The sequence below is a fragment of the Gopherus flavomarginatus genome, chromosome 21, assembly GCF_025201925.1.
Source record: "Gopherus flavomarginatus isolate rGopFla2 chromosome 21, rGopFla2.mat.asm, whole genome shotgun sequence".
NCBI lineage: Eukaryota > Metazoa > Chordata > Testudines > Testudinidae > Gopherus > Gopherus flavomarginatus.
Window position 1 is genome coordinate 21,243,309 of NC_066637.1, and position 20,587 is coordinate 21,263,895.

At 54.7% G+C, this 20,587-nt stretch overlaps 1 protein-coding gene across 1 annotated transcript in view; it reads left to right on the plus strand.

Moving 5' to 3' along the window:
• The first annotated feature begins 392 nt into the window (after positions 1-392).
• TRIM62 (tripartite motif containing 62) overlaps positions 393-20,587 on the plus strand; it is a 35,715-nt gene continuing 15,520 nt past the window's right edge. Inside the window, exons 1-2 of the mRNA XM_050931230.1 lie at positions 393-800; positions 17,262-17,357. Of these exons, the coding sequence (XP_050787187.1) occupies positions 393-800; positions 17,262-17,357 (504 nt within the window). The remainder of the gene's footprint in view (positions 801-17,261; positions 17,358-20,587) is intronic.

A 20,587-nucleotide genomic window follows, 5' to 3' on the forward strand; every position in this document is an offset into this window, starting at 1 on the left:
CCGGGCCCGGCTTGTTCCGTGCTAGCTGCTTCCCGAGCTGGAGCCGCTGGGAAGTCCGGAGGCCGCTGCGCCCAGTGCCACGGCGGGCCCGAGCCCCCGGGCAGCGCCCCCAGCTCGGATCGGCCCCCGGGGGTGGACACGAAGTGCCGGTGGCCGGCTGGCTCCGCGGAAGCCGGGACACAGAGGCTGAGCGTGTGCGCGCTGCGGGGGCGGCTCCTCTCCCCGAGCCGGGGCCAGCCTGCCCGGGGGGCGCAGCTCCGGGGGAGGCGCGAGGAGCCAGTGTCGGGGGCAGCGCCGCCCCCTGCGGCTTCCCGGCCTTAGGGCCCTGCGGGGCAGCCCCGCTTGGAGAGGGGCCCGGCCCGGCCCGGCCCTGGGGCGCTGCCCCCGCCGCCATGGCCTGCAGCCTGAAAGACGAGCTGCTCTGCTCCATCTGCCTGAGCATCTACCAGGACCCGGTGAGCTTCGGCTGCGAGCACTACTTCTGCCGGAAATGCATCACGGAGCACTGGGTCCGGCAGGAGCAGCAGGGCGCCCGCGACTGCCCCGAGTGCCGCCGCACCTTCGCCGAGCCCACGCTGGCGCCGAGCCTCAAGCTCGCCAACATCGTGGAGCGCTACGCGGCCTTCCCGCTGGACGCCATCCTGAGCGCGCGGCGCAGCTCCGCGCCCTGCAAGGACCACGAGAAGGTGAAGCTCTTCTGCCTGACGGACCGCGCCGTGGTCTGCTTCTTCTGCGACGAGCCCGCCGTGCACGAGCAGCACCAGGTCACCAACGTGGACGACGCCTTCGAGGAGCTGCAGGTGGGCGCTGGGCGCGGGTGCAGGGGAGCAGGGCTCCCTGGCGGGGCCGAGCCCCGACCCTTCTGGCCCTGGCAGGGCTAGAGACCACGAGGAGTCCGGCGGCACTTTAAAGACTAACAGGTTTATTTGGTCTTTAAAGGGCCAGCGGACTCCCGGTTGTTTGTGTGGACAGCGAGGAGCAGGGCTCCCCCTCCCCGCACCTCTTTCATTACACACTGAGCTTTGCCAAAGAGGTGCCCAAGAGCTAAAACCCTGACTCAGCCTGGCTGCCCTGTGCTGAACTGCGCTCCCAGTCCCTGTGCAGGGCGGTGCCTGCCCCCAGCCTGGCTCTGGACCCGTCCAGAGCCCTTAGCTCCTGCCTGAGCCAACCAGGTTGTCTCCTGGGGCAGCTGACAAAAGCCCCGAGCCCCTGCCCGGTGCCAGGGGAGGGAGTGCTGTGTAGCAGGACCAGCCCTATGCTGGGCTCCTGGAGAGAGCTTCCGCTGAGGTCACAAGAGGGTGCCACATGCCCCCCTTCTGTCCCTTCCCCGGAGGGAGCTGCCTCGTCTCATCCTACCCTCCCCTTGTTTCATTAACCACAATTCTTGTTATCAGGGTTTCTAACTGGAGCCAGCCCCCGGGAGGACCTGTTCCCCAGGCAGGGCCTGCTGTGCTCCAGCTGCTTCACAAGGAGGAGTAGTGAACCCCTCATTTAACAAAAGGAGCAGCCAGTCCCTTTCTGAGCTATTTAGCAGGGATGATGCCCTGAAACAACCCTTAGCAAACTGGGCCTCCTCTTGACCCCCGTCCCCCACCCGCAGTTCTCTTCTCACCCCCATCCTGCCTGCTTTGCTGCACTGTGCATCCGTCTGAGCATGTATCTCGGCATCTCAGCTCCCCTGGGTACCATCCAGTGATTCAAACGGTACTTGACTTGAGTGATATTGTAAGTGAAATGGACTGGCCATATACTAGCTCCCAGGATCCTGTGGTCCACAGAGCTACAGATACCCACTAGGAAGATGCCAAAGACCAAATGGTGCAGAAAGACCGATAGCCCTGTGGAATGAATCCACTTCCCTCTGCTGGGGAGTGATATGGCGTTCCTTCTATCCTGAATGCTGCTGAAAGGGGTAGCAAGGTAAACAGCTTTCTCTCCAATCTGCAGTGTACCATGCCTTGGGGGTGAGCAACAGAGGTTGAGATTTAAGATAGGGATGATTGAATGCCATGCTTCAGGGCATTCAATGATCACTTTGCAGGGGTCAGGAAGGAACTGTGTCCCTCCTGTTCAGCAGTGCACAGTTGGCCTGGGACATCATGGGACTTTTCTTTCCCCTTCCTCTTGGAGCCTCAGGTGTCAGGATACAGGACATGATGGACCTCCTCTGTGTGACACCTCGCTGCAGAGGTTTATTTGGGTAGATGTGAGTGGTCTGTGTTTACATCTCTCTCTGCTCTCAGTGACAAAGCTTGCTTGCCTCCAGGGCAAGAGATGAGATGAGCTTTCCAAACTTGAGACATCTGTGAGCCTGTCTTCTGCATTTCCAATAGGTCACGTAGCCAGGCACAGTGCAGTGGATGATTTACAGCGTGCACACTGTAGGTATCGTTGGAGGTGTCGTGTTGGGCAGGAAGCTGGAGAGCACATATTTGTTTTAATCTTTGGATTAATAATCTAGAAGGGGGGGGCAGGCTGGGAGCCTGGCCTCAGTCTCCTGCTGCTTAGTACCCTTTGGGATTTTTAAAGCAACTGTCCTCTTCTGTATGAATTGGACTTTAACCAGGGGTGCTGGGATTTTTTTATGGCTATGCAGTGAAACTGGCTAAGATCTCTGCCAGAGACCACTGATTCATCACTTCCCAGTTGATAGCAGCACTTATTGTCTTATTAAGGATCCATCTGGCTGGGATCAGGGCAGCATGCAGCCTGAGATCTCAGTGATAGGGCACAGTTATTACCCTCCCCCTCCAGAGTGGGATTGGAGCTGGCTTTAGGATCTTTGGGTCCCTGAACTACTGGTGGGGAAGGGGCTAGGGATGGTGGGGTGCTGGTGAAGAAAAAAGGGGTAGCCTGTGAATTGCCCAAAAAATCACAGGTCCTGAAAGAGTTGTGTGTGTTTTGGATTGTCCTAGGATGCCTGCGGGGTGGGAGATGTATCTATAAGGGAGGTTTCAAGAGGGAAACTAGTGGGGGTTCTCCAGTGGGGACTGCTGATTATTTGGGAGTGGCCAGAGCACCCCTAGCATGAAGTTCCTGGGCTCATTCATGATTCAGAATTGTTCCCAAATTCCTCGTGCAAATTATTCTCGCCCTATGGGTTGTTTGCCCACTGAGTTTGGTTAACAGTAGAAGTCACATGGTATTGTTCCTGCCTCCTGATTGGGTGATTTATGTAACTAACCAGCAACTGCCATGGATTTTGAAATAATTTCAGAGATCAAATTTGAAAATTCCCCTAGTGCTGGTTCTGCTTTGCACTGAGGGACCCCAGACTGAAAAGTCTCTTAGGAAGACTGACATTGCCAGGCCAAATCAGAACAGGGACCTACCTAGCCTGGTGTCCTGGCCAGCACCAGTTGCTGACATGGCCAGCACCAATTGCTTCAGAGGTAGGTGCTAAGAGACTTCAGTTATGGAATAATCTGCCCACAAGGAACGTTTTTACCTAACCGCTGTCAGTCAGTGGTTGGCTGATGCATGGAGCAGGAGGATTTATAACCCTCATCCATATAAACCTCTCATCCTTTTTGTTTAGGTCTCCTAATAAGTTCTTGAACTATGTGATATCTTGTGGCAGTGAGTTCCACAGGTTAATAGTGCGCCGTGTAGAGAAATATTTGTTAGGAACCGTTTTAGGTTCTTCTGCCATCCAGTTTTATGAGCTGCCACCCTGTTCTTCGAAAAGGTGACTGGAGCTCCTCTTTCCAGGGAATTGAATGCGAGAGGATCACAAGGTGTTCATTGTGGCGTTGGTGTACGCTGCTTTGCACTGTGCACTCTGCTCAGCCAGTGACAGGCTGATCGGCCTGATTTCAAAAGATGTGTATTTTGCAAACATAAGTAGCTTCTGTCACTCAGTGAATCTCTAACGAGCTGGTCATCATGGCAACAACTCCAAGACTGGTGACTGTGACCTGACCTCAGTCTCTATCTTGCTGCGTTTGAAAGCTGTTGGTATTTGGTAGCAGGTCTGGAGTTAGGGCTTTTGGTTGGGAACGGAGGGTCCTCTGGGAGACTGTGGGAATCCGAGGTTGATTGGGGGCTGATTGGAGCTGGGAGGGGTTTGCCAGTCTTGCTGATCCTCTCTGAACGTGGTTGCCTTGCTCTTTGCTAGGTCAGGAATTGTGTGCCATCCCAGTACATGATGGTAGCTGTGCCAGGTTGAGCAGTTTCCTCTACTGTCTATGCTAGATTGAGCGGTTGCTTTGCATGGCTAGCAACAGCGACCACTCCTGCTTGGAGAATCCAGGTGGGGCTCCGGCCGTGTCTCCTCTTGCCATAGTGGTGCGTTGGCACTAGTCACATTAGCTGAGAAATGGCTGGGGTGCTTGGCTGCTCAGAGCTCATATCATATCTTAGAATTTTATCCTGCCACTCATCATGATAATATCTGGACACCTACAGTGCAAAATCAGTAACAATAGTGAAGTCCCTAGTAGAGGTCTCTGGCATTTCTCCATTTTCATGACCCAAACTCTGGCTGGGGTAGGTTTTTCTCTTTTGGCTGGTAGGGGCTTATAGAAGGGATGTTGTGCTGTGTGTGTCATTCTTGTGGTGGAAAGGGCTTCTCAGAAAGGAAAGTTTTGCAGCGTTTCCTAAAGATGGCCCACTTCAGGATTTCCCCCACTCTGCGTGGAAGATTGCTTTGTCCCCTGCCCAGTCCTGCGTGCTTTGTCCTGGGCTTAGTGCTTCACGTTGTCCCTGAAAAGTGCAGCTGTTACAGTAGTTCATGGATCAGAATTCAGTAGTTGATGTAGCTGTGGGTAGGGCTATACATTGCCTTTAAAATTAGGAACAAGGCGTTAAATTGGCATTGAAAGCGACTGGGAGCCAGTGGAGACACTGGCCCACGGTGTGCAGCTGTGTTCTGTTCCAGCAGGGGTCACTGACTGTCCCAAGAGGAATCTGCATGTGTCTGTAGCAGCAGCTGTTGCAGAAGAGCCTTTGGAGTAAAGCTGGTAGCAGAGCTGCCCACCTCTCTGCTTCGCGTGTATCTGCCTCCAGACTCACTCTAGTGCCCCCCAGTGCGTACACCCGTGCTGCCCACCCAGTGCGAGATGCAGCACTGCCATTGGCTAGTGACTCCCCTGGTGCAGTAGCTCACATCTAGCGTACGTGCTGCAAGGCCAGGTAGCAGAGTTAGTCTTTGTTACTTGCATCGCATGGAAATTGTGCATGGCACGATGTGAGCGCAGTCATGCCAGGGCCCTACCCCAAAGAGCTTGCTGGTGCCATATAGACAGTGAAGGGTGGCAACAGTGAGATCAGGGCTCTAACAGTGGGATCTAATGAGAGGTTTAATTGGGAAGCAGGAGGCTGCTAAGGGATCTATATGGTGTTTGCAGGAGAAAATGATCATTTTTCCATCAGAAATTGTCCCCTCGTTTCACCCAGGTGGTCCAGGTACAGTCGGGGGAAAGCGTTTCACTCTCTTTGTGCAGCAGAGAGTGCGGCGCTATCACCCAGGGGGGAGGATGTCCTCCGCCTGGCCCCAGAAGCAGCTCCTCTGCCGCCCTGCTCTGCAGCCTGCTGCTCCTCTGATTGCTGTGAGCTTGAGCTGAAAGGCTCTCGTTCCTTTTCAATAAGGGTCCTTCCTGTGTCTACATAGGACTGTACAGACCGGTGCATCTCAGCCTGTGACTCATGCCTGTAGGCTCAGTATGTGGAGGGCTGGGAGTGGGCTGACGCTGTTGGAATAAGAAGGTTGGCTATAGGTCAGGAGGGCCCAGCCTAGGGCTGCACTGGTGCCTTCCCCAGAGACATGCGTGGTGCCACCGACTGCAGCCAGTCTCCCTTGTGATGGTGGTATAGTCCCAGAGGCCTCCCAGCCTGCAGCGTGGCTTGGCTGCTTGGGTCAAGGTGGATTGTCGCATGCTCACACCCACTGAACTTCGGGCCTGCCAGCTGCGCTGGCCATAGCCTGTCTGCAGGCGACCTGGGAGATGTAGCCATCTGATGGGATTAGGCAGGTGCCTCTGTTTCTGCCCAGCTGTCTTCCTGAAGCCCCCTCTTGGGGAGCTGCAGCTCCGCCCTCGGTCCCAGGTTTACTCACCCCCTGCAGCACTTGCATCTCAGCCATTGCAGCAGAGTGCTAGAGGATAACCCAGAGGGAAATGCATTTGCATGCAAAGTGTGATCAGGAGCCTGGGTTGGGGAACGCCAGCTGCAGAGCATGACCCTGCGAGCAGGTTGCCCAGCCTGCCAGGCCGCGCCTGGGGGTGGGGAGGAGCCAGAGTGGGGTTAGCACTGGCTGTTGGAACACAGGCGGGGAATTTCTCTCTCTCTCTCGACATTAGGGATGGCTTAGTGTCTCTGCTGAGCGCCAGCGGCCAGCTCCCCAGCCTTGCTGTCGGGTAATAATCTGCCTGACAATTAGCAGAATCCCGCAGAGGCCAGTGCTAAAGGGAGGTGGCTACCAGCCCGGCCTGTGCTCTGCTACCAATGGGGCACGTTAACGGAGGCGTGCGTCCTTTGTTTGGGGGAAAGGGGAGTGTCAGTGCGCTGGGAATAGCTCCCTGTCCCTTGAGGGGGGTCTGTGTTTTAGCCTGGCACAGTGCAGAATCAGCCTAATAGTGCCCTCCTGGGGGCTGTCCTAGCCCTGGGTGACAGACACCCCAGGGCCGGAGCATAGCAAGGACTCCTGTGTTATGGAGAACAAGCCGGGTGGGTCCTCCTCTGCCCTGGCTTGAAAACTGAGCCTCCCCATTCCTGGCTCTGCTGTGGTTCCTTTTTAGCCACTCAGCTGTTGTCAGGGGGCCACAGAGCCGGCTTAACCCGCTTCCAGGGAATAGCCCCAGCCCAGGGGAGGCGTTGAGCTGGCATACCTGGCTCTTCCGCAACCCCCATCATGCAGCTGCTCTCCGGAGTCCTGCTGGCTGCTCTGCGTTACGGAACAGCCCGCTGGGGGCCGTGGAAGCTGCTTTGAATTAGAGCAAGGCTTGGGGCTGCTCTGATGTACACCACAGTCCCCCCCCCCTTTAGTCCCCTCTCCCTAACCCTCTAGGAGGTGCAGCACTGAACCTCGACTGGCAGTGAGCCCCACTCTGGTCCCACCGAAACCCAGGAGCGTGCTGCCATTGCCTTCCTGGGAAGCAGATCCCCGCCTGGTGCTCTTTAAACCTCGCTTGTCTCTGCAGTGCTGGCTGGCCTTGGAGACCAGCATGGTGAAACCGCATTCAGTGCAGGCCAGGCCTGTGGTTAGCTTGGCTCTGGGCTGCAGGCTGGCAGGGAGCATGAGGCGTGAAAGCACTTTGCCTGGAGAGTTTAATCCCCGTGAAGGGGAGCTGAGCCAGAGGCCTAGCAAACTTAGCACTGTGTGAGTGCCCAGCAGTGGGCAGTCACTGATGGAGTCGCAGAGACCAGCCCTCAGGAACTCTTGGGCTTACAGTCTTCACTCAAATGCAGAGACTCATGGTGGGTGAGGCTCTGGCCCGAGTGAATTAACCAGGATGAGTGGGAGTCTTGAAAGTGGCCAGTGAGAAGTGTCCCTGCAGCAGCTGGGGCCTGCCGCTTCCTCCATAGAGACCCTTGTCTCACAGCAGCAGGAGCGATCCCTCCTCTGCAGCGCCCCATCCCACCGCCACTGATCCCCTGGGTGCTGCTGGGGGGAATGAGCATCCTTCAGGTACGGTGGCTTTGTGCGAGAGCAGTGCTGCTGGCACAGCAACAAGCTGTCTGCTTGATGGCTCTCAGCTGACATGGTACCTCCAGGGAGACAGGATAATGTGTCATTAGCAGATGGCTGGGGGGTCCTGATTGCCCACCCCAGCAAACCCCCCTCAGCTGGGCCAGATTCGGCCTCCTCCCCTTTGCCCCATGGAGGGGTGGTGGGGCTCGCTAATCAGCTGCCTCTCACTGATCTGCTGTGGAGGCAGAGCACTCTCTGCACAGCCCTCGCTGAGCTGCCAGGAGGATCAGACGTCGATTGGCCTCGCTCCGCAGCTGGTGTTAACGGGGACGCTGGCATGTGTCGGCAGTGTTCGAGGCAGGGAGATGGAGTGTGGCGCTGGAACAAAAGGCCTTGTTGCTCCTGCACGCCTTGATGGGAACACGACAGCAAGCGGCGCGAACATGCACGGGGGAGGTGGTGCCAGGAGCCTGTCACTTGCTCAGCGAGATTCAGCCCTGTGGCAAGTGACCTCACTGTTGCCAGCACCATAGAATCATAGAATCTCAGGGTTGGAAGGGACCTCAGGAGGTACCTAATCCAACCCACTGCTCAAACAGGACCAATCCTCAATTAAATCATTCCAGCCAGGGCTTTGTCAAGCCTGACCTTAAAAACCTCTAAGGAAGGAGATTCCACCACCTCCCTAGGGAACCCATTCCAGTGCTTCACCGCCCTCCTAGTGGAAAAGTTTTTCCTAATATCCAACCTAAACCTCCCCCACTGCAACTTGAGACCATTACTCCTTGTTCTGTCATCTGCCACCACTGAGAACAGCCGAGCTCCATCCTCTTTGGAACCCCCCTTTCAGGTAGTTGAAAGCAGCTATCAAATCTCCCCTCATTCTTCTCTTCTGCAGACTAAATCATCCCAGTTCCCTCAGCCTCTCCCCATAAGTCTTGTGCTCCGGCCCCCTAATCATTTTTGTTGCCCTCCACTGGACTCTTTCCAATTTTTCCACATCCTTCTTGTAGTGTGGGGCCCAAAACTAGACACAGTGCTCCAGATGAGGCCTCACTAATGTTGAATAGAGGGGAATGATCATGTCCCTCGATCTGCTGCCAATGCCCCTACTTATACGGCCCAAAATGTTGTTAACCTTCTTGGCAGCAAGGGCACACTGTCAACTCATATCTAGCTTCTCAGCTACTGTAACCTCTAGGTCCTTTTCTTCAGAACTGCTGCCTAGCCACTTGGTCCCTAGTCTGTAGCAGTGCATGGGATTCTTCCATCCTAAGTGCAGGACTCTGCACTTGTCCTTGTTGAACCTCATCAGGTTTCTTTTGGCCCAATCCTCTAATTTGTCTAGGTCCCTCTGTATCCTGTCCCTACCCTCCAGCGTATCTACCACTCCTCCCAGTTTAGTGTCATCTGCAAACTTGCTGAAGGTGCAGTCCACGCCATCCTCCAGATCATTAATGAAGATATTGAACAAAACCGGCCCCAGGACTGACCCTTGGGGCACTCCACTTAATACCAGCTGCCAACTAGACATGGAGCCGTTGATCGCTACCCGTTGAGCCCGCCTATCTATCCAGCTTTCTATCCACCTTATAGTCCATTCATCCAGCCCATACTTTAACTTGCTGGCAAGAATACTGTGGAAGACCGTATCAAAAGCTTTGCTAAAGTCAAGGAATAACACATCCACTGCTTTCCCCTCATCCACAGAGCCAGTTATCTCCTCATCAAAGGCAATTAGGTTAGTCAGGCATGACTTGCCCTTGGTGAATCCATGCTGACTGTTCCTGATCACTCTCCTCTCCTCTAAGTGCTTCAGAGTTGATTCCTTGAGGACCTGCTCCATGATTTTTCCAAGGACTGAGGTGAGGTTGACTGGCCTGTAGTTCCCCGGATCCTCCTGTGACGAACTGGGAATGTTCCTAATGTTTGCTCTGTATACTGTGTTGGTGCCTCAGTGTCTCCTAGGCAGTTCTTAAGTGGCAGAGCAAAGACCTAAATCCTTGACCCTCTGTCTCCTAGCAACTGATGACCTGGGCCCCTCCTCTTCAAAGATGCCAACTGAAGGTGTTGGAGACAAAGGGATCAGGTGACCTCCTGGCCCGGGAAAGGGGCTGAGCAGAGAGGAGGGGCTGGAGGGGGTTGTTAGTCTGGAGCTGGCTGGGGACGAGAAGTGAAATGCAGACCTGGGGGTCTGGCTCACTGCTCCCCAGAATGGACCCAGCTGAGGGGTCCGGCTCGCGGTACCTACAAGCTCTGTTTTAGACCCTGTTCCTGTCATCAAATAAACCTCTGTTTTACTGGCTGTCTGAGAGTCACATCTGACTGCAAAGTAGGGGTGCAGGACCCTGTGGCTTCCCCAGTACCCCGCTGGGGCAGGCTCGCTGTGGGAAGTGCACGGAGGGGCAAAGGATCCTGAATGCTCCAAGGAGAGACCCAGGAGGTGAAGACGTGTGAGCTTCTTGCCCTGAACAAGTCTGCTCCAAGGGAGAGCAGGCTCCCCAAAGTCCTAACTGGCTTTGTGGGGAGCAGTTCCAGAGCATTGTCCAATAACTCCGTGACACCTCCTTCTTCCCTTTTTTAAAGATGGGCACAACAGTAGCCTTTTTCCAGTCATCTGGGACCTCCTCGATCACCATAAGTTTTCAAAGATAATGGCCAATGGCTCTGCAATCACATCCGCCAACTCCTTTAGCACCCTCGGATGCAGCGCATCCGGCCCCATGGGCTTGTGCTCATTCAGTTTTTCTAAATAGTCCTGAACCACTTCTTTCTCCACAGAGGTCTGGTCACCTTCTCCCCATACTGTGCTGCCCAGTGCAGTAGTCTGGGAGATGACCTTGTTTGTGAATACAGAGGCAAAAAAAGCACTGGGTACATTAGTTTCCTCCACATCCTGTCACTAGGTTGCCTCCCTCATTCAGTAAGGGGCCCACACTTTTCTTGACCACCTTCTTGTTACTAACATACCTGAAGAAACCCTTCTTGTTACTCTTAACATCTCTTGCTAGCTGCAATTCCAAGTGTGATTTGGCCTTCCTGATTTCACTCCTGCATGCCTGAGCAATAGTTTTATATCCTCCCTGATCATTTGTCCAATCTTCCACTTCTTGTAAGCTTCTTTTTTGTGTTTAAGATCAGCAAGGATTTCACTGTTAAGCCAAGCTGGTCACCTGCCATATTTACTGTTCTTTCTACACATTGGGATGGTTTGTTCCTGCAACTCAATAAGGATTCTTTAAAATACAGCCAGCTCTCCTGGACTCCTTTCCCCCTCATGTTATTCTCTTAGGGCATCCTGCCCATCAGTTCTCTGAGGGAGTCAAAGTCTGCTTTTCTGAAGTCCAGGGTCCGTATTCTGCTGCTCTCCTTTCTTCCTTGTGTCAGGATCCTGAACTTGACCATCTCATGGTCACTGCCTCCCAGGTTCCCATCCACTTTTGCTTCCCCTACTAATTCTTCCCTGTTTGTGAGCAGCAAGTCTAGAAGAGCTCTGCCCCTGGTTGGTTCCTTCAGGACTTGGACCAGGAAATTGTCCCTTAAACTTTCCAAAAACTTCCTGGATTGTCTGTGCACTGCTGTATTGCTCTTCCAGCAGATTTCAGGGTGATTAAAGTCTCCCATGAGAACCAGGGCCTGTGATCTTGTAACTTCTGCTAGCTGCCAGAAGAAAGCCTCGTCCACCGTATCCCCCTGGTCTGGTGGTCTATAGCAGACTCCCACCACGACATCACCCTTGTTGCTCACACTTCTGAACTTAATCCAGAGACTCTCAGGTTTTTCTGCAGTTTCATACCAGAGCTCTGAGCAGTCATACTGCTCTCTTACATACAGTGCAACTCCCGCACCTTTTTTGCCCTGCCTGTCCTTCCTGAACAGTTTATATCCATCCATGACAGTACTCCAGTCATGTGAGTTATCCCACCAAGTCTCTGTTGTTCCAGTCACATCATAGTTCCTTGACTGTGCCAGGACTTCCAGTTCTCCCTGCTTGTTTCCCAGGCTTCTTGCATTTGTGCATAGGCACTTAAGATAACTTGCTGATTGTCCCACTTTCTCGGTCTGAGACAGGAATCCTCCCCTCTTCAGGACCGGCGCTAGTGTTTTTAGCGCCCTAGGCGCACAGCCATTTCGTCGCCCCGCGCGCTGGTCCCGCAGCTCCGGTGGACCCGCTGCAGTCATGCCTGCGGAGGGTCCGCTGGTCCGCGGCTCGGGTGGACCTGCTGCAGTCGTACCTGCGGGGAGGGTCCGCTGGTCCGCGGCTCCGGTGGACCTGCTGCAGTCGTACCTGCGGGGAGGGTCCGCTGGTCCGCGGCTCCGGTGGACCTGCTGCAGTCGTGCCTGGGGAGGGTCCGCTGGTCCGCGGCTCCGGTGGACCTGCTGCAGTCGTGCCTGCGGAGGGTCCGCTGGTCCGCGGCTCCGGTGGAGCTACCACAGCCATGCCTGCTGGAGGTCCCCCGGAGCCGTGGGAGCAGCGGACCGTCCGCAGGAATACCTGCGGCAGCTCCACTGGAGCCAGGGGACCCTCCGCAGGCATGACTGCGGCAGGTCCACCGGAGCCGCCTGCCGCCCCCCAATAATCCTGGCGCCCTAGGTGATTGCCTAGGCTGCCTAAATGGAAGCGCCAGCCCTGCCCCTCTTGCACTCTCCTGCTTGTTCTTCCTCCCAGTATCCCATTTCCCCACTTACCTCAGGGCTTTGGTCTCCTTCCCCTGATGAACCTAGTTTAAAGCCCTCCAGCTTTGGTCATGGCCACCTTGCCATGTACAGTGATGGAGAGCCTGCCACAGCACTGGCTCCCCGGAGCAGGCGGGCAGAGCTACGGCGGCCAGGCAGTGAGAGAGAGGAGAGGCCTCCCTCATTGGCCAGGAACAGTGATCCCAGCTCCTGGCTTTTCCGTTGCAGCCCTCAGTCCCCTGCCTTTTCCAGAAGCCAGGCCAAGCAGAACACTTCATGCGTCCCTTGTTTCTTGCACCCTGAATTCCTGTAGAAACCCTCCAGAGAGGAATCGCCTCACGTGCTGCCTAACAGCAACTACTTCTGTGGTGAAGCACTGCAGCCGTACCCAGCAGCACTGTCCAGCAGGTCCAGACTGGCAAATACTGGCTCTAGCTGGGGGCACCAGGGGATGTCAGGGAGGCAAGTACTAATGCTGGGTTATTGGGCCAGCTGTTGCCAGGCGGGAAGTGCCGTAGGATCTGTACTGAGGACAGATACTCGGAGCCTGTTTTGTGTCCTACCCTAAAGCCTGCATTTCCCTACCTGTCGTCGCATTAGCTCACCGTCAACCCAGAAGAGAGCGATAGCTACTGAGGGTGCACGGGGAGACTTTGGCAAACCAGTAAAGTGCTTGAAACCGCAATGGCTTATTGTTAAAGGTGGCCTAGTCAGCAAGCTGTAAATTGGCCATTCAGCAATCTCAGCTTGACCAAGGCAGGAGGGGAGGAAGTTTTGGGTGCCACGTCTTGACCCCGCGTCCTTCCTGATAAGAATTGTGTTGAAGTTGCTGATACGTTTTAGAAGAGCAGGGTGTGCCCCAGGAATGTCTGTTGGGGTCTCAAGGCTGCAAACTCTGGACAAACCCACACCTGGTTAATCAGTAATCAGAAGGAGCCTCTTGCTTGCCCATTGGAACAGCTCGCTTGACAAGGTTTCTTTAAGGGACTTGTCATTCTATTACTAATGTATAAATAAGGGGGAAAAGCTTGAGATAATGGGACTCGTTTGGGGACTCTTCGGGATTGGTCTCTCCCTCTGGATGCACCTTGTGTTCCCAACGGCAGATGGGCTGCCACTGTGCCGCTCGAGAGCCGCACTCAGCTGCGGTAATTATCGAGGGTTGGGGGGTGTTACTAACCTGTTGTGGACATGTGTAAGTGCTTGAGACTAGTAAAGTTTAGCTTTAAGTGAAAGCACTCTTGTGTTGTCCTGTTTGTGCAGCCATCTATCGGTCGAACGGCTGTGTCTCTCCTGATTTGTTTCCTGACACCACCTCACACACAGTAAAGGTTACCAAGAGCTTTGGGTTGCAAGAACCCCGGGTAACAAAGGCAGCACCTCGGGTTTGTTCTGCAGGTCTCCCACTGGAGCACTGATGAAGGCTGTGACCGTATCTAGCTTATGGAGCTAGTGCACAGGCTGAGGCAGCATGGCTACAAGCCATCTACATTGCTTTTCCTTCTGGCTGAAATCGTCTTCTCTGGTCGCTGCCTGGACATGGCCTCCTGCCTCTGTTTGCAGTTCCTTCTTGGCTCCCTTGTGTTTTAGGGGCTGTTCCGGGGCTGGCAAATCTCTTGCCAGGATAAAGGAGGATCTTCTTTGCAGTGTACCAGGGCAGAGGTGCCCAGGAATGGCTCTGAGCCTGTCGCAGTATCTCTGGCTAGTCCCGGGCAGTGATGGGGTGGCCCTATAGGGAGGCAGAGAGCTTTTGTCTCTTCCTGTAACATGAGTCCTACAGAATTGCGCTGAGCCTGTTGCTAAGTAGTAGCTGTACAAGTATAATGTACAGTTTAATTCAAGGGCAATGTTCTAGTAATTGCACTTTTCACTCTAGCTCTCAGAGCACTGTACAGAGGAGGTGAGGATCATTATGGATGGAGAAACTGAGGCACACCGCAGCAAAGTGACTTGCCCAAGGTCACCCAGAAGGCCAGTGGCAGAGCTGGGAGTAGAATCCAGCTCTTATGGGTGTCAGATCAGTGCCCTGGCCATTAGGCCTCACTGCTTCTAAATAGTTCTGTTGCATTGTAGCTGTATTGTTTAAATAATTAACTTTCATCATCTCCTCCTTTCTCTGTTAGTTTAGTTCTCTCCTCCTGCTGCACATCTTGGTTTGAAGTCTTCCTCCCTTCCCTTCACTGCACCCTCCCCCTCTGGTGTCTCTTTACGTGAGGATAATGCTTCCCTCTTCTCCTGTTGTTTTCACAAACCGTGGCTGTGCACATACAGGTGCTACAGTCCTTGGCAGGGATCAAACCGGTGACCTCAAGCCCCTTCCCCTGGAGCTAAGAAGCAACTCTGGCAGCTGCAAGTAGCAGGCTGTCAGTCACAGAGAGCAGCCCAAGCGGGAGACATGCTCTAACAGGTAAGCCAGGGTGGTGCATTATTGCCCAGGCAGATGATGATGCGGTGTGAAGAGCTCACCAGAGACTGAGGTTCCTGCACGTAGGGCCATGGAATGAAACGTTATGATTTCCTTTCAGCTTTGCTCCCGAGACGCCCGAATCCACAAGGTTGAGCTTCTGGAAACCCTGTTCCTGGCTCTGGAGTTTATCTCCCTGCCTGCACTGCCACACCTCGGTATCACAACCATGCTATGCCAGAGAGTGTGAGCTGTAGGGGTTAAGGCAGGCTGGTGCTTGCAAGGCAGGCGTATGGATTCCTGCAGCCTCAAACCCTCACTGTGTGTGCTTCAGCCCAAGTCTCATCCTCGGCTGTCCCGGCACACGTTCCGCTCAGCGGCAGGTCCGTTCACAGCCTGACATGGGATTTTCCCAACCCACCCTGGCTGCCCGCTGGGGCCGTGAGGATCCCCTTTCCTGTGGGAGTTTTGCTAACGGCCCAGCTGCCCTTTGGCTGCTGTCCTGGAGCCCCAAAGTGTCCTCTGACCTGGCCATGGGAAGTCTGAGAGGTTGAGGCCAGGTCTGTGTATACCCAGGTGATACTGCCCCACGTCTCGGAGCAGGGAGGCAAAATCCATCGATGCTTGTGCAGCACTTTGAGCTCCTCAGAGGAAGGGCATTGGGAAAGGACGAAGTGTTGTGAGATCTTTGCTACAACCTTTGTTTCCCCATGCAGCACCAGGGAGATGCGCAAACGCTGGGAAATCGGAGGCCGGTACGTTCGGTAGAGCGGGCCTGATTCTAGGGATTGCTGCCTGGCTCTGCAGACCTGCCAGCATTAGGAGGGTGTTGGGCTCCGCGGGCGCAATGTCCCATGCTGTGCTGGCTGGCAGCACCTTGCCATGGTCTGCCATGGCCAGACACTTCAGTTCTGGGGCGGTCTGAGCATCAGGGGTGGATAACCTGGAAAGTATTTAGCAGCCTTCTTTTCCAGGGCATAGAGTTGTTTTTACTAACTGTAAGTGTTCTGATGAGAGCATGTGTGCTGGGTGTGTGTGGAGGGATGTTGACAGGTTGTGTATTTGTGGGGGTGGGGAAGTGTGTGTGTTAAGGGGTGTGTTTATGGGGGGTCTGTGTGGGAGGATACAGAGGGTATTGGGGTGGCTGCTCCTGGCACCTGCACTTGTCTCTGTTCTGAACATGGCCCCTACTGTGCCATCATGCTCCGTTTCCCCCGGCTCTGGCCAGACCCCCCGTTAGATGCTGCAGAGTGGGCATGAGTGAATGTGGCAGAGAGCCCACAGCTGAATTCCCTCCTGCACTGAACGGGGACCACAGGCATCCCAGCACTGACTGCCAGGCTGGAGGCCTGTCCCAGGCCCCTTCTGCGACAAGCACCTGAGCAGCACGCTGCAGCAGGCGAGGCCCTCCCAGGGTGGAGCAGCCCTCTCCTGGCTCTGATTGTGCTGTGAGGAGACGGGCTAATGCCTCAATATCAGTGCTAGCCCTTTGGCACTGAGCACATCCGTTGGCTCCTCCGAAATCAAAAGCTACAGTGGCTGAAATGGGTCAGATCCAGCCTGGGGGGTTCCCTTCCATCCTCACTGTCCCCAGGGGTGGTCTCTCCTGTGCATGGTGCTGCCTGCCAGGGAGCAGCGGGACATGCTCTGGCATCTGGGCTTGGCATGCCATGTCCTGCACTGATGCCTGGTGAGGCTGTTGGCTATGTGGCAGCCAGAGAGGGACGCTTGTCGTGGCTGCTTCTCCCAGGGTGCAGGATGGGTGGCTGCTCCCCCATCACGCTCTGGCTGAGATTTTCATCGCTGCCGTGGGGATCTGGACACACCATTCCCAGGGCCCACGGGCTGCTCTGAACATCACAGCCTGTCCAGCACTGGTGAGCCGAGTGTGCACAGTGGTGGGGGGGACAGACTGGATTGTGGGTGCCAGTATCACACACCCCAGCAATGGAGGCTTTTCCTTGCTCCCTCGTTGACAGATCCCCCCATCTATAAACCTCTGCCCAGACACTGAGTCACTCAGATGGAGTGGGTGTCCATCACGACAGGTTGGTCACCTGTGAGCCTGGAAGTCTGAGCTTGTGGGGAGTGAGAGGATGGGCTAGGAGAGAAGACAGCTGTGAGCACAGTACGGCACTATGAGCCCTGGGCTGGCTGCCCAGGGCGCGTGGGTTCTAGCCATGGCTCTGATGTGGCCTTGGGCAAATTGCTTCCTCTCTGTAAGATGGGGCTCATGATCCCTACTCCGCCCCAGGGGTGGTGGGGCAGAAGGCTGGCAAGCCTGTGCTGAGATCTGGCTGGGCAAAAGTCCCTCTGATTTATTAGAATGCTCTGGATCCAGATCAGCACCTGAAGAGTCTCTGTATTCCTTACTGCCTTGAAAGGTGCTCTGGGCAATGGCACATGAGGTCGCCTCTCTCCTGAGTGGCTCTGGGTCCTCTGTTTAGTTGCTGCCTTGTAGCTCAGAGAACCTGCCCCGCCTGGATCAATGAGACTGGATGGCTCTGGCCTTGCCTGACTGCTCTGTCTGTCTCCTGCCTTGTGTTTCAGAGAGAACTGAAGGAGCAGCTCCAGGCGCTGCAGGACAGCGAGCGCGGCCATGCTGAGGCGCTGCACCTGCTCAGACGCCAGCTAGCCGAGACCAAGGTAACTGTGACTCCAGTGCAGAGCCTGCACCGGGTGGAGGGTGGCTCATGACTGCCCAGCTGTGGCCTGTGGAGATGAAAGTCCCAGTGAGCTTGGGTGTCTCAGACTGGGAGGAGCTGCTGTCTGTGGATGGGGCGACAGACCTTTCACAGCCTCATTCTCCCCCAGCCCCCACCATCTCCAGTCCCCGTCGGCCACCAGACCTGGAGGCTCTGGGGCGTACTCCCAGGAACTGCAGACTAGAGGATCTAGGCCAGATCATCAAAGGTATTCAGATGCCAAACGCCTACTGAAGTCAATTGGAGGTTGGTGCCTAAATACCTTTACCTGGTCCCTAGAGACAGAGCAGACCTGTTAGGTCCCATCTGCTGGCCAACACAGGGCTGTGCCTATCGGACCATTTTCTCATGCTGCGCCTGCTTTGTTCCCAGTGTCCTAGCGGTAGAACCTTCCCTTGGGCCGGTGACGCCACAGCCCAACTGGCCCTGACAAATCTAGAAAGCCACCTACTGTGGTTGGGCGTCACTGCCCCAGGCTGCCGGGCCCAGATGTGTGCCAGGCCCTGGGGTGGCTCAGGAGTGCAGCCAGAGGCCTTGCATCATGTGTGGAGACAGCAGATGTTTACTCTTCACTGGCCTGCGGCCCTTGGACTCCTGGTGATGTCTGTGCCTCGCAGTCCAGAGGAAAGTGCCCCCCCTTTGAGCGCCTCTTGTGTATTACAGGAGAGCCTAGAGGCCCTGGCTGAGATCAAGGCCCCCTGGGGCTAGGGGCGGCCCCAAAAACCTCAGGCCAGCGCCACAAAGCCAGTTCAGGCCCTACTATTACCTGAAATCGGTGGCAGTGAGGAGCCTAAATGCCACTGTGGCTCTGACTTGCAGTGCAAGCAGGTGAGGCAAGCGGGAGAAGGGAGGTGCTATGACCTCATGTACAGATGGGGAGTCAAGGCCCAGAGAGATTAATGGCAGAGGATCATGTGCCCCCACCCAGCAGCTCATCTTGTTCTCTGCAGCGGGGAGGAGGCTGCATTTGTCTCAACATCAGCTGCTGGAGGCTTTGTACTTGTGACTTGCCCAAGGTCACGTCAGGAGCCTGTGGCACAGCCAGGAATTCAGCCCACACCTCCTGGGTCCCAGTCCAGCACTGAGCCTCAGGATCACTCTTCCACGGGGTGGGAGAGACCAACCTTGGAACTCCTCCCTGGCAGCTGCTGGGCTTCCCTTGCTTTCTTGCGGGAGCTGTTTATGTGAGAAACACCTGCCATTTTCCCCCCCTAGTGCTTTTATGAAGTCATATTTCAGATGACAGCCAGGTCCGTTTCTCTCCGCTGCAATGGCTTATCCATCACTCTGCCTTTTTTTAATGATCTGTTTTTATTTGGCTCCTTATTCGTCCTGCTTTCTTTAGTGGTTATTGGAAAGGTGACTTTTATTCCTGGAGAGGCTGCCATTTCTTTCAGTGGCAGCTTAATTTTCTCTCTCAGGCAGCTGGTGATAGAGGCAAAGTGGATGGTTTTTAAGGGGGCAGAGTGAGGGGCCATTTTATTTCAGCGGAGAGCTTTTATTTAAGGTAGATGCACCTCAGGGGAATTTTTGTGGAACAGGCGCTGGTGGGTTTAAAGCAAGTGTTTCCGTTCAGGGGAGTGGCTGCTTTGAAGTGGTTTGTCCTTCTCTGAAAAGGGCTCTCTAGACTTGCCTGCAAGTTTGAGTCTGATCTCAGTGAGAGTCAGCCCTTCCCAGACCCACTGCAGGGTGAGGTCCCTCCAGCACTGCGCCTGCCTGACCAGTTTGGCTGGAACACTGCTGGAAGGCACGGTGCCATTAGCCCAGGCACTGCACCTATTTTCCAGTGTGTCCCATCCCACTGCTGCTGACCCCACTAACTAGCAGAGAAAAAATCTGTCTGGGGATTGGTCCTGCGTTGAGCAGGGGGTTGGACTAGACACCTCCTGAGGTTCCTTCCACCCCTGAGAGTCTATGATTCTGTGCTCAATTATTACTCAAAGAGGGACTGGTGTTGCCACAAAGAATCATGAGATTAAACAAAAGTAATGTTGGTTTCACTTTATTTATGTGGTGGTTTCTGAGCTTCTAGGAAGCGTTTAGGTCACGTTTTCATGCGTTTTTCCCACAACCACTGGGACTGGAAACTTACTTTATTTTTAATGGTGACAGGTTTCAGTGGCAGCTGGGTTAGTCTGTATCAGCAAAAGCAACGAGGAGTCCTTGTGGCACCTTAGAGACTAACACATTTATTTGGGCACAAGCTTTCGTGGGCTAGAACCCACTTCATCAGATGCATGGAGTGGAAAATACAGGAGCAGGTATAAATACATGAAAGGATGGGGGTTGCTTTACCAAGTGTGAGGTCAGTCCAACGAGATAAATCAATTAACAGCAGGATACCAAGGGAGGCAAAATAACTTCTGAAGTGGTAAGAGAGTGGCCCATTACAGGCAGTTGACAGGAAGGTGTGAGTAACAGTAGAGAGGATTAATTCCAGTTCTGCAGCTTCACACTGGAGTCGGTTTTTGAAGGGTTTTTTTGGTTGAGGAATTGCCACTTTTAGGTCTAATATTGCAAACTGGATACCATCAGATTAAGCCTGAATAAAGACTGGGAGTGGTTGGGTCACTACAAAACCTAAACTTAATTCCCCAATACTAATTTCTCCTTACTGTTCCTCACACCTTCTTTTCAACTGTCTGTAATGGGCAGCTGATTGGCAGCTGAACCCAGGCATCCTGTGCCCCTGCCCACACCTGGCTCTGCCAGGGCACCTTGATCCTGACCTGCACATCCTGCTGCCTATTTCAGTATTGGGCCTCTCACACACAGCTCTGCCGGTATAATTTCCTTCAGACCCACACCCCACTCTGCCCTGCAGTTCCAGTCCTGGGGCTCCACTGCTTTTCCACAACTCCTCAGTCCTTACCTACAACCCCCTGCTATTCCAGCCCTGGGGTCTCTGCTCACACAGCTCTGCTGATGCCCCTCGCTTCTGCTCCCCTTGTTCTAGTTCTGGACCTCTTCTCTCCAGGGACTGGCATGAATTGTGGGGGGCTTTGGGGATGTGGATTCCCTAGAGCCTAAGGTGAGTCCCCAAAACTCTCCTCACACATGAACTTAAAAGGACTGAACCCACCTCTCCATGGTTGCAGTCCTGGTGCATTGGGATAAAGTGCTCCCTAAACTCTCGGAACTATGTTCCATCAGGCAGGCTCCTTGTAACTC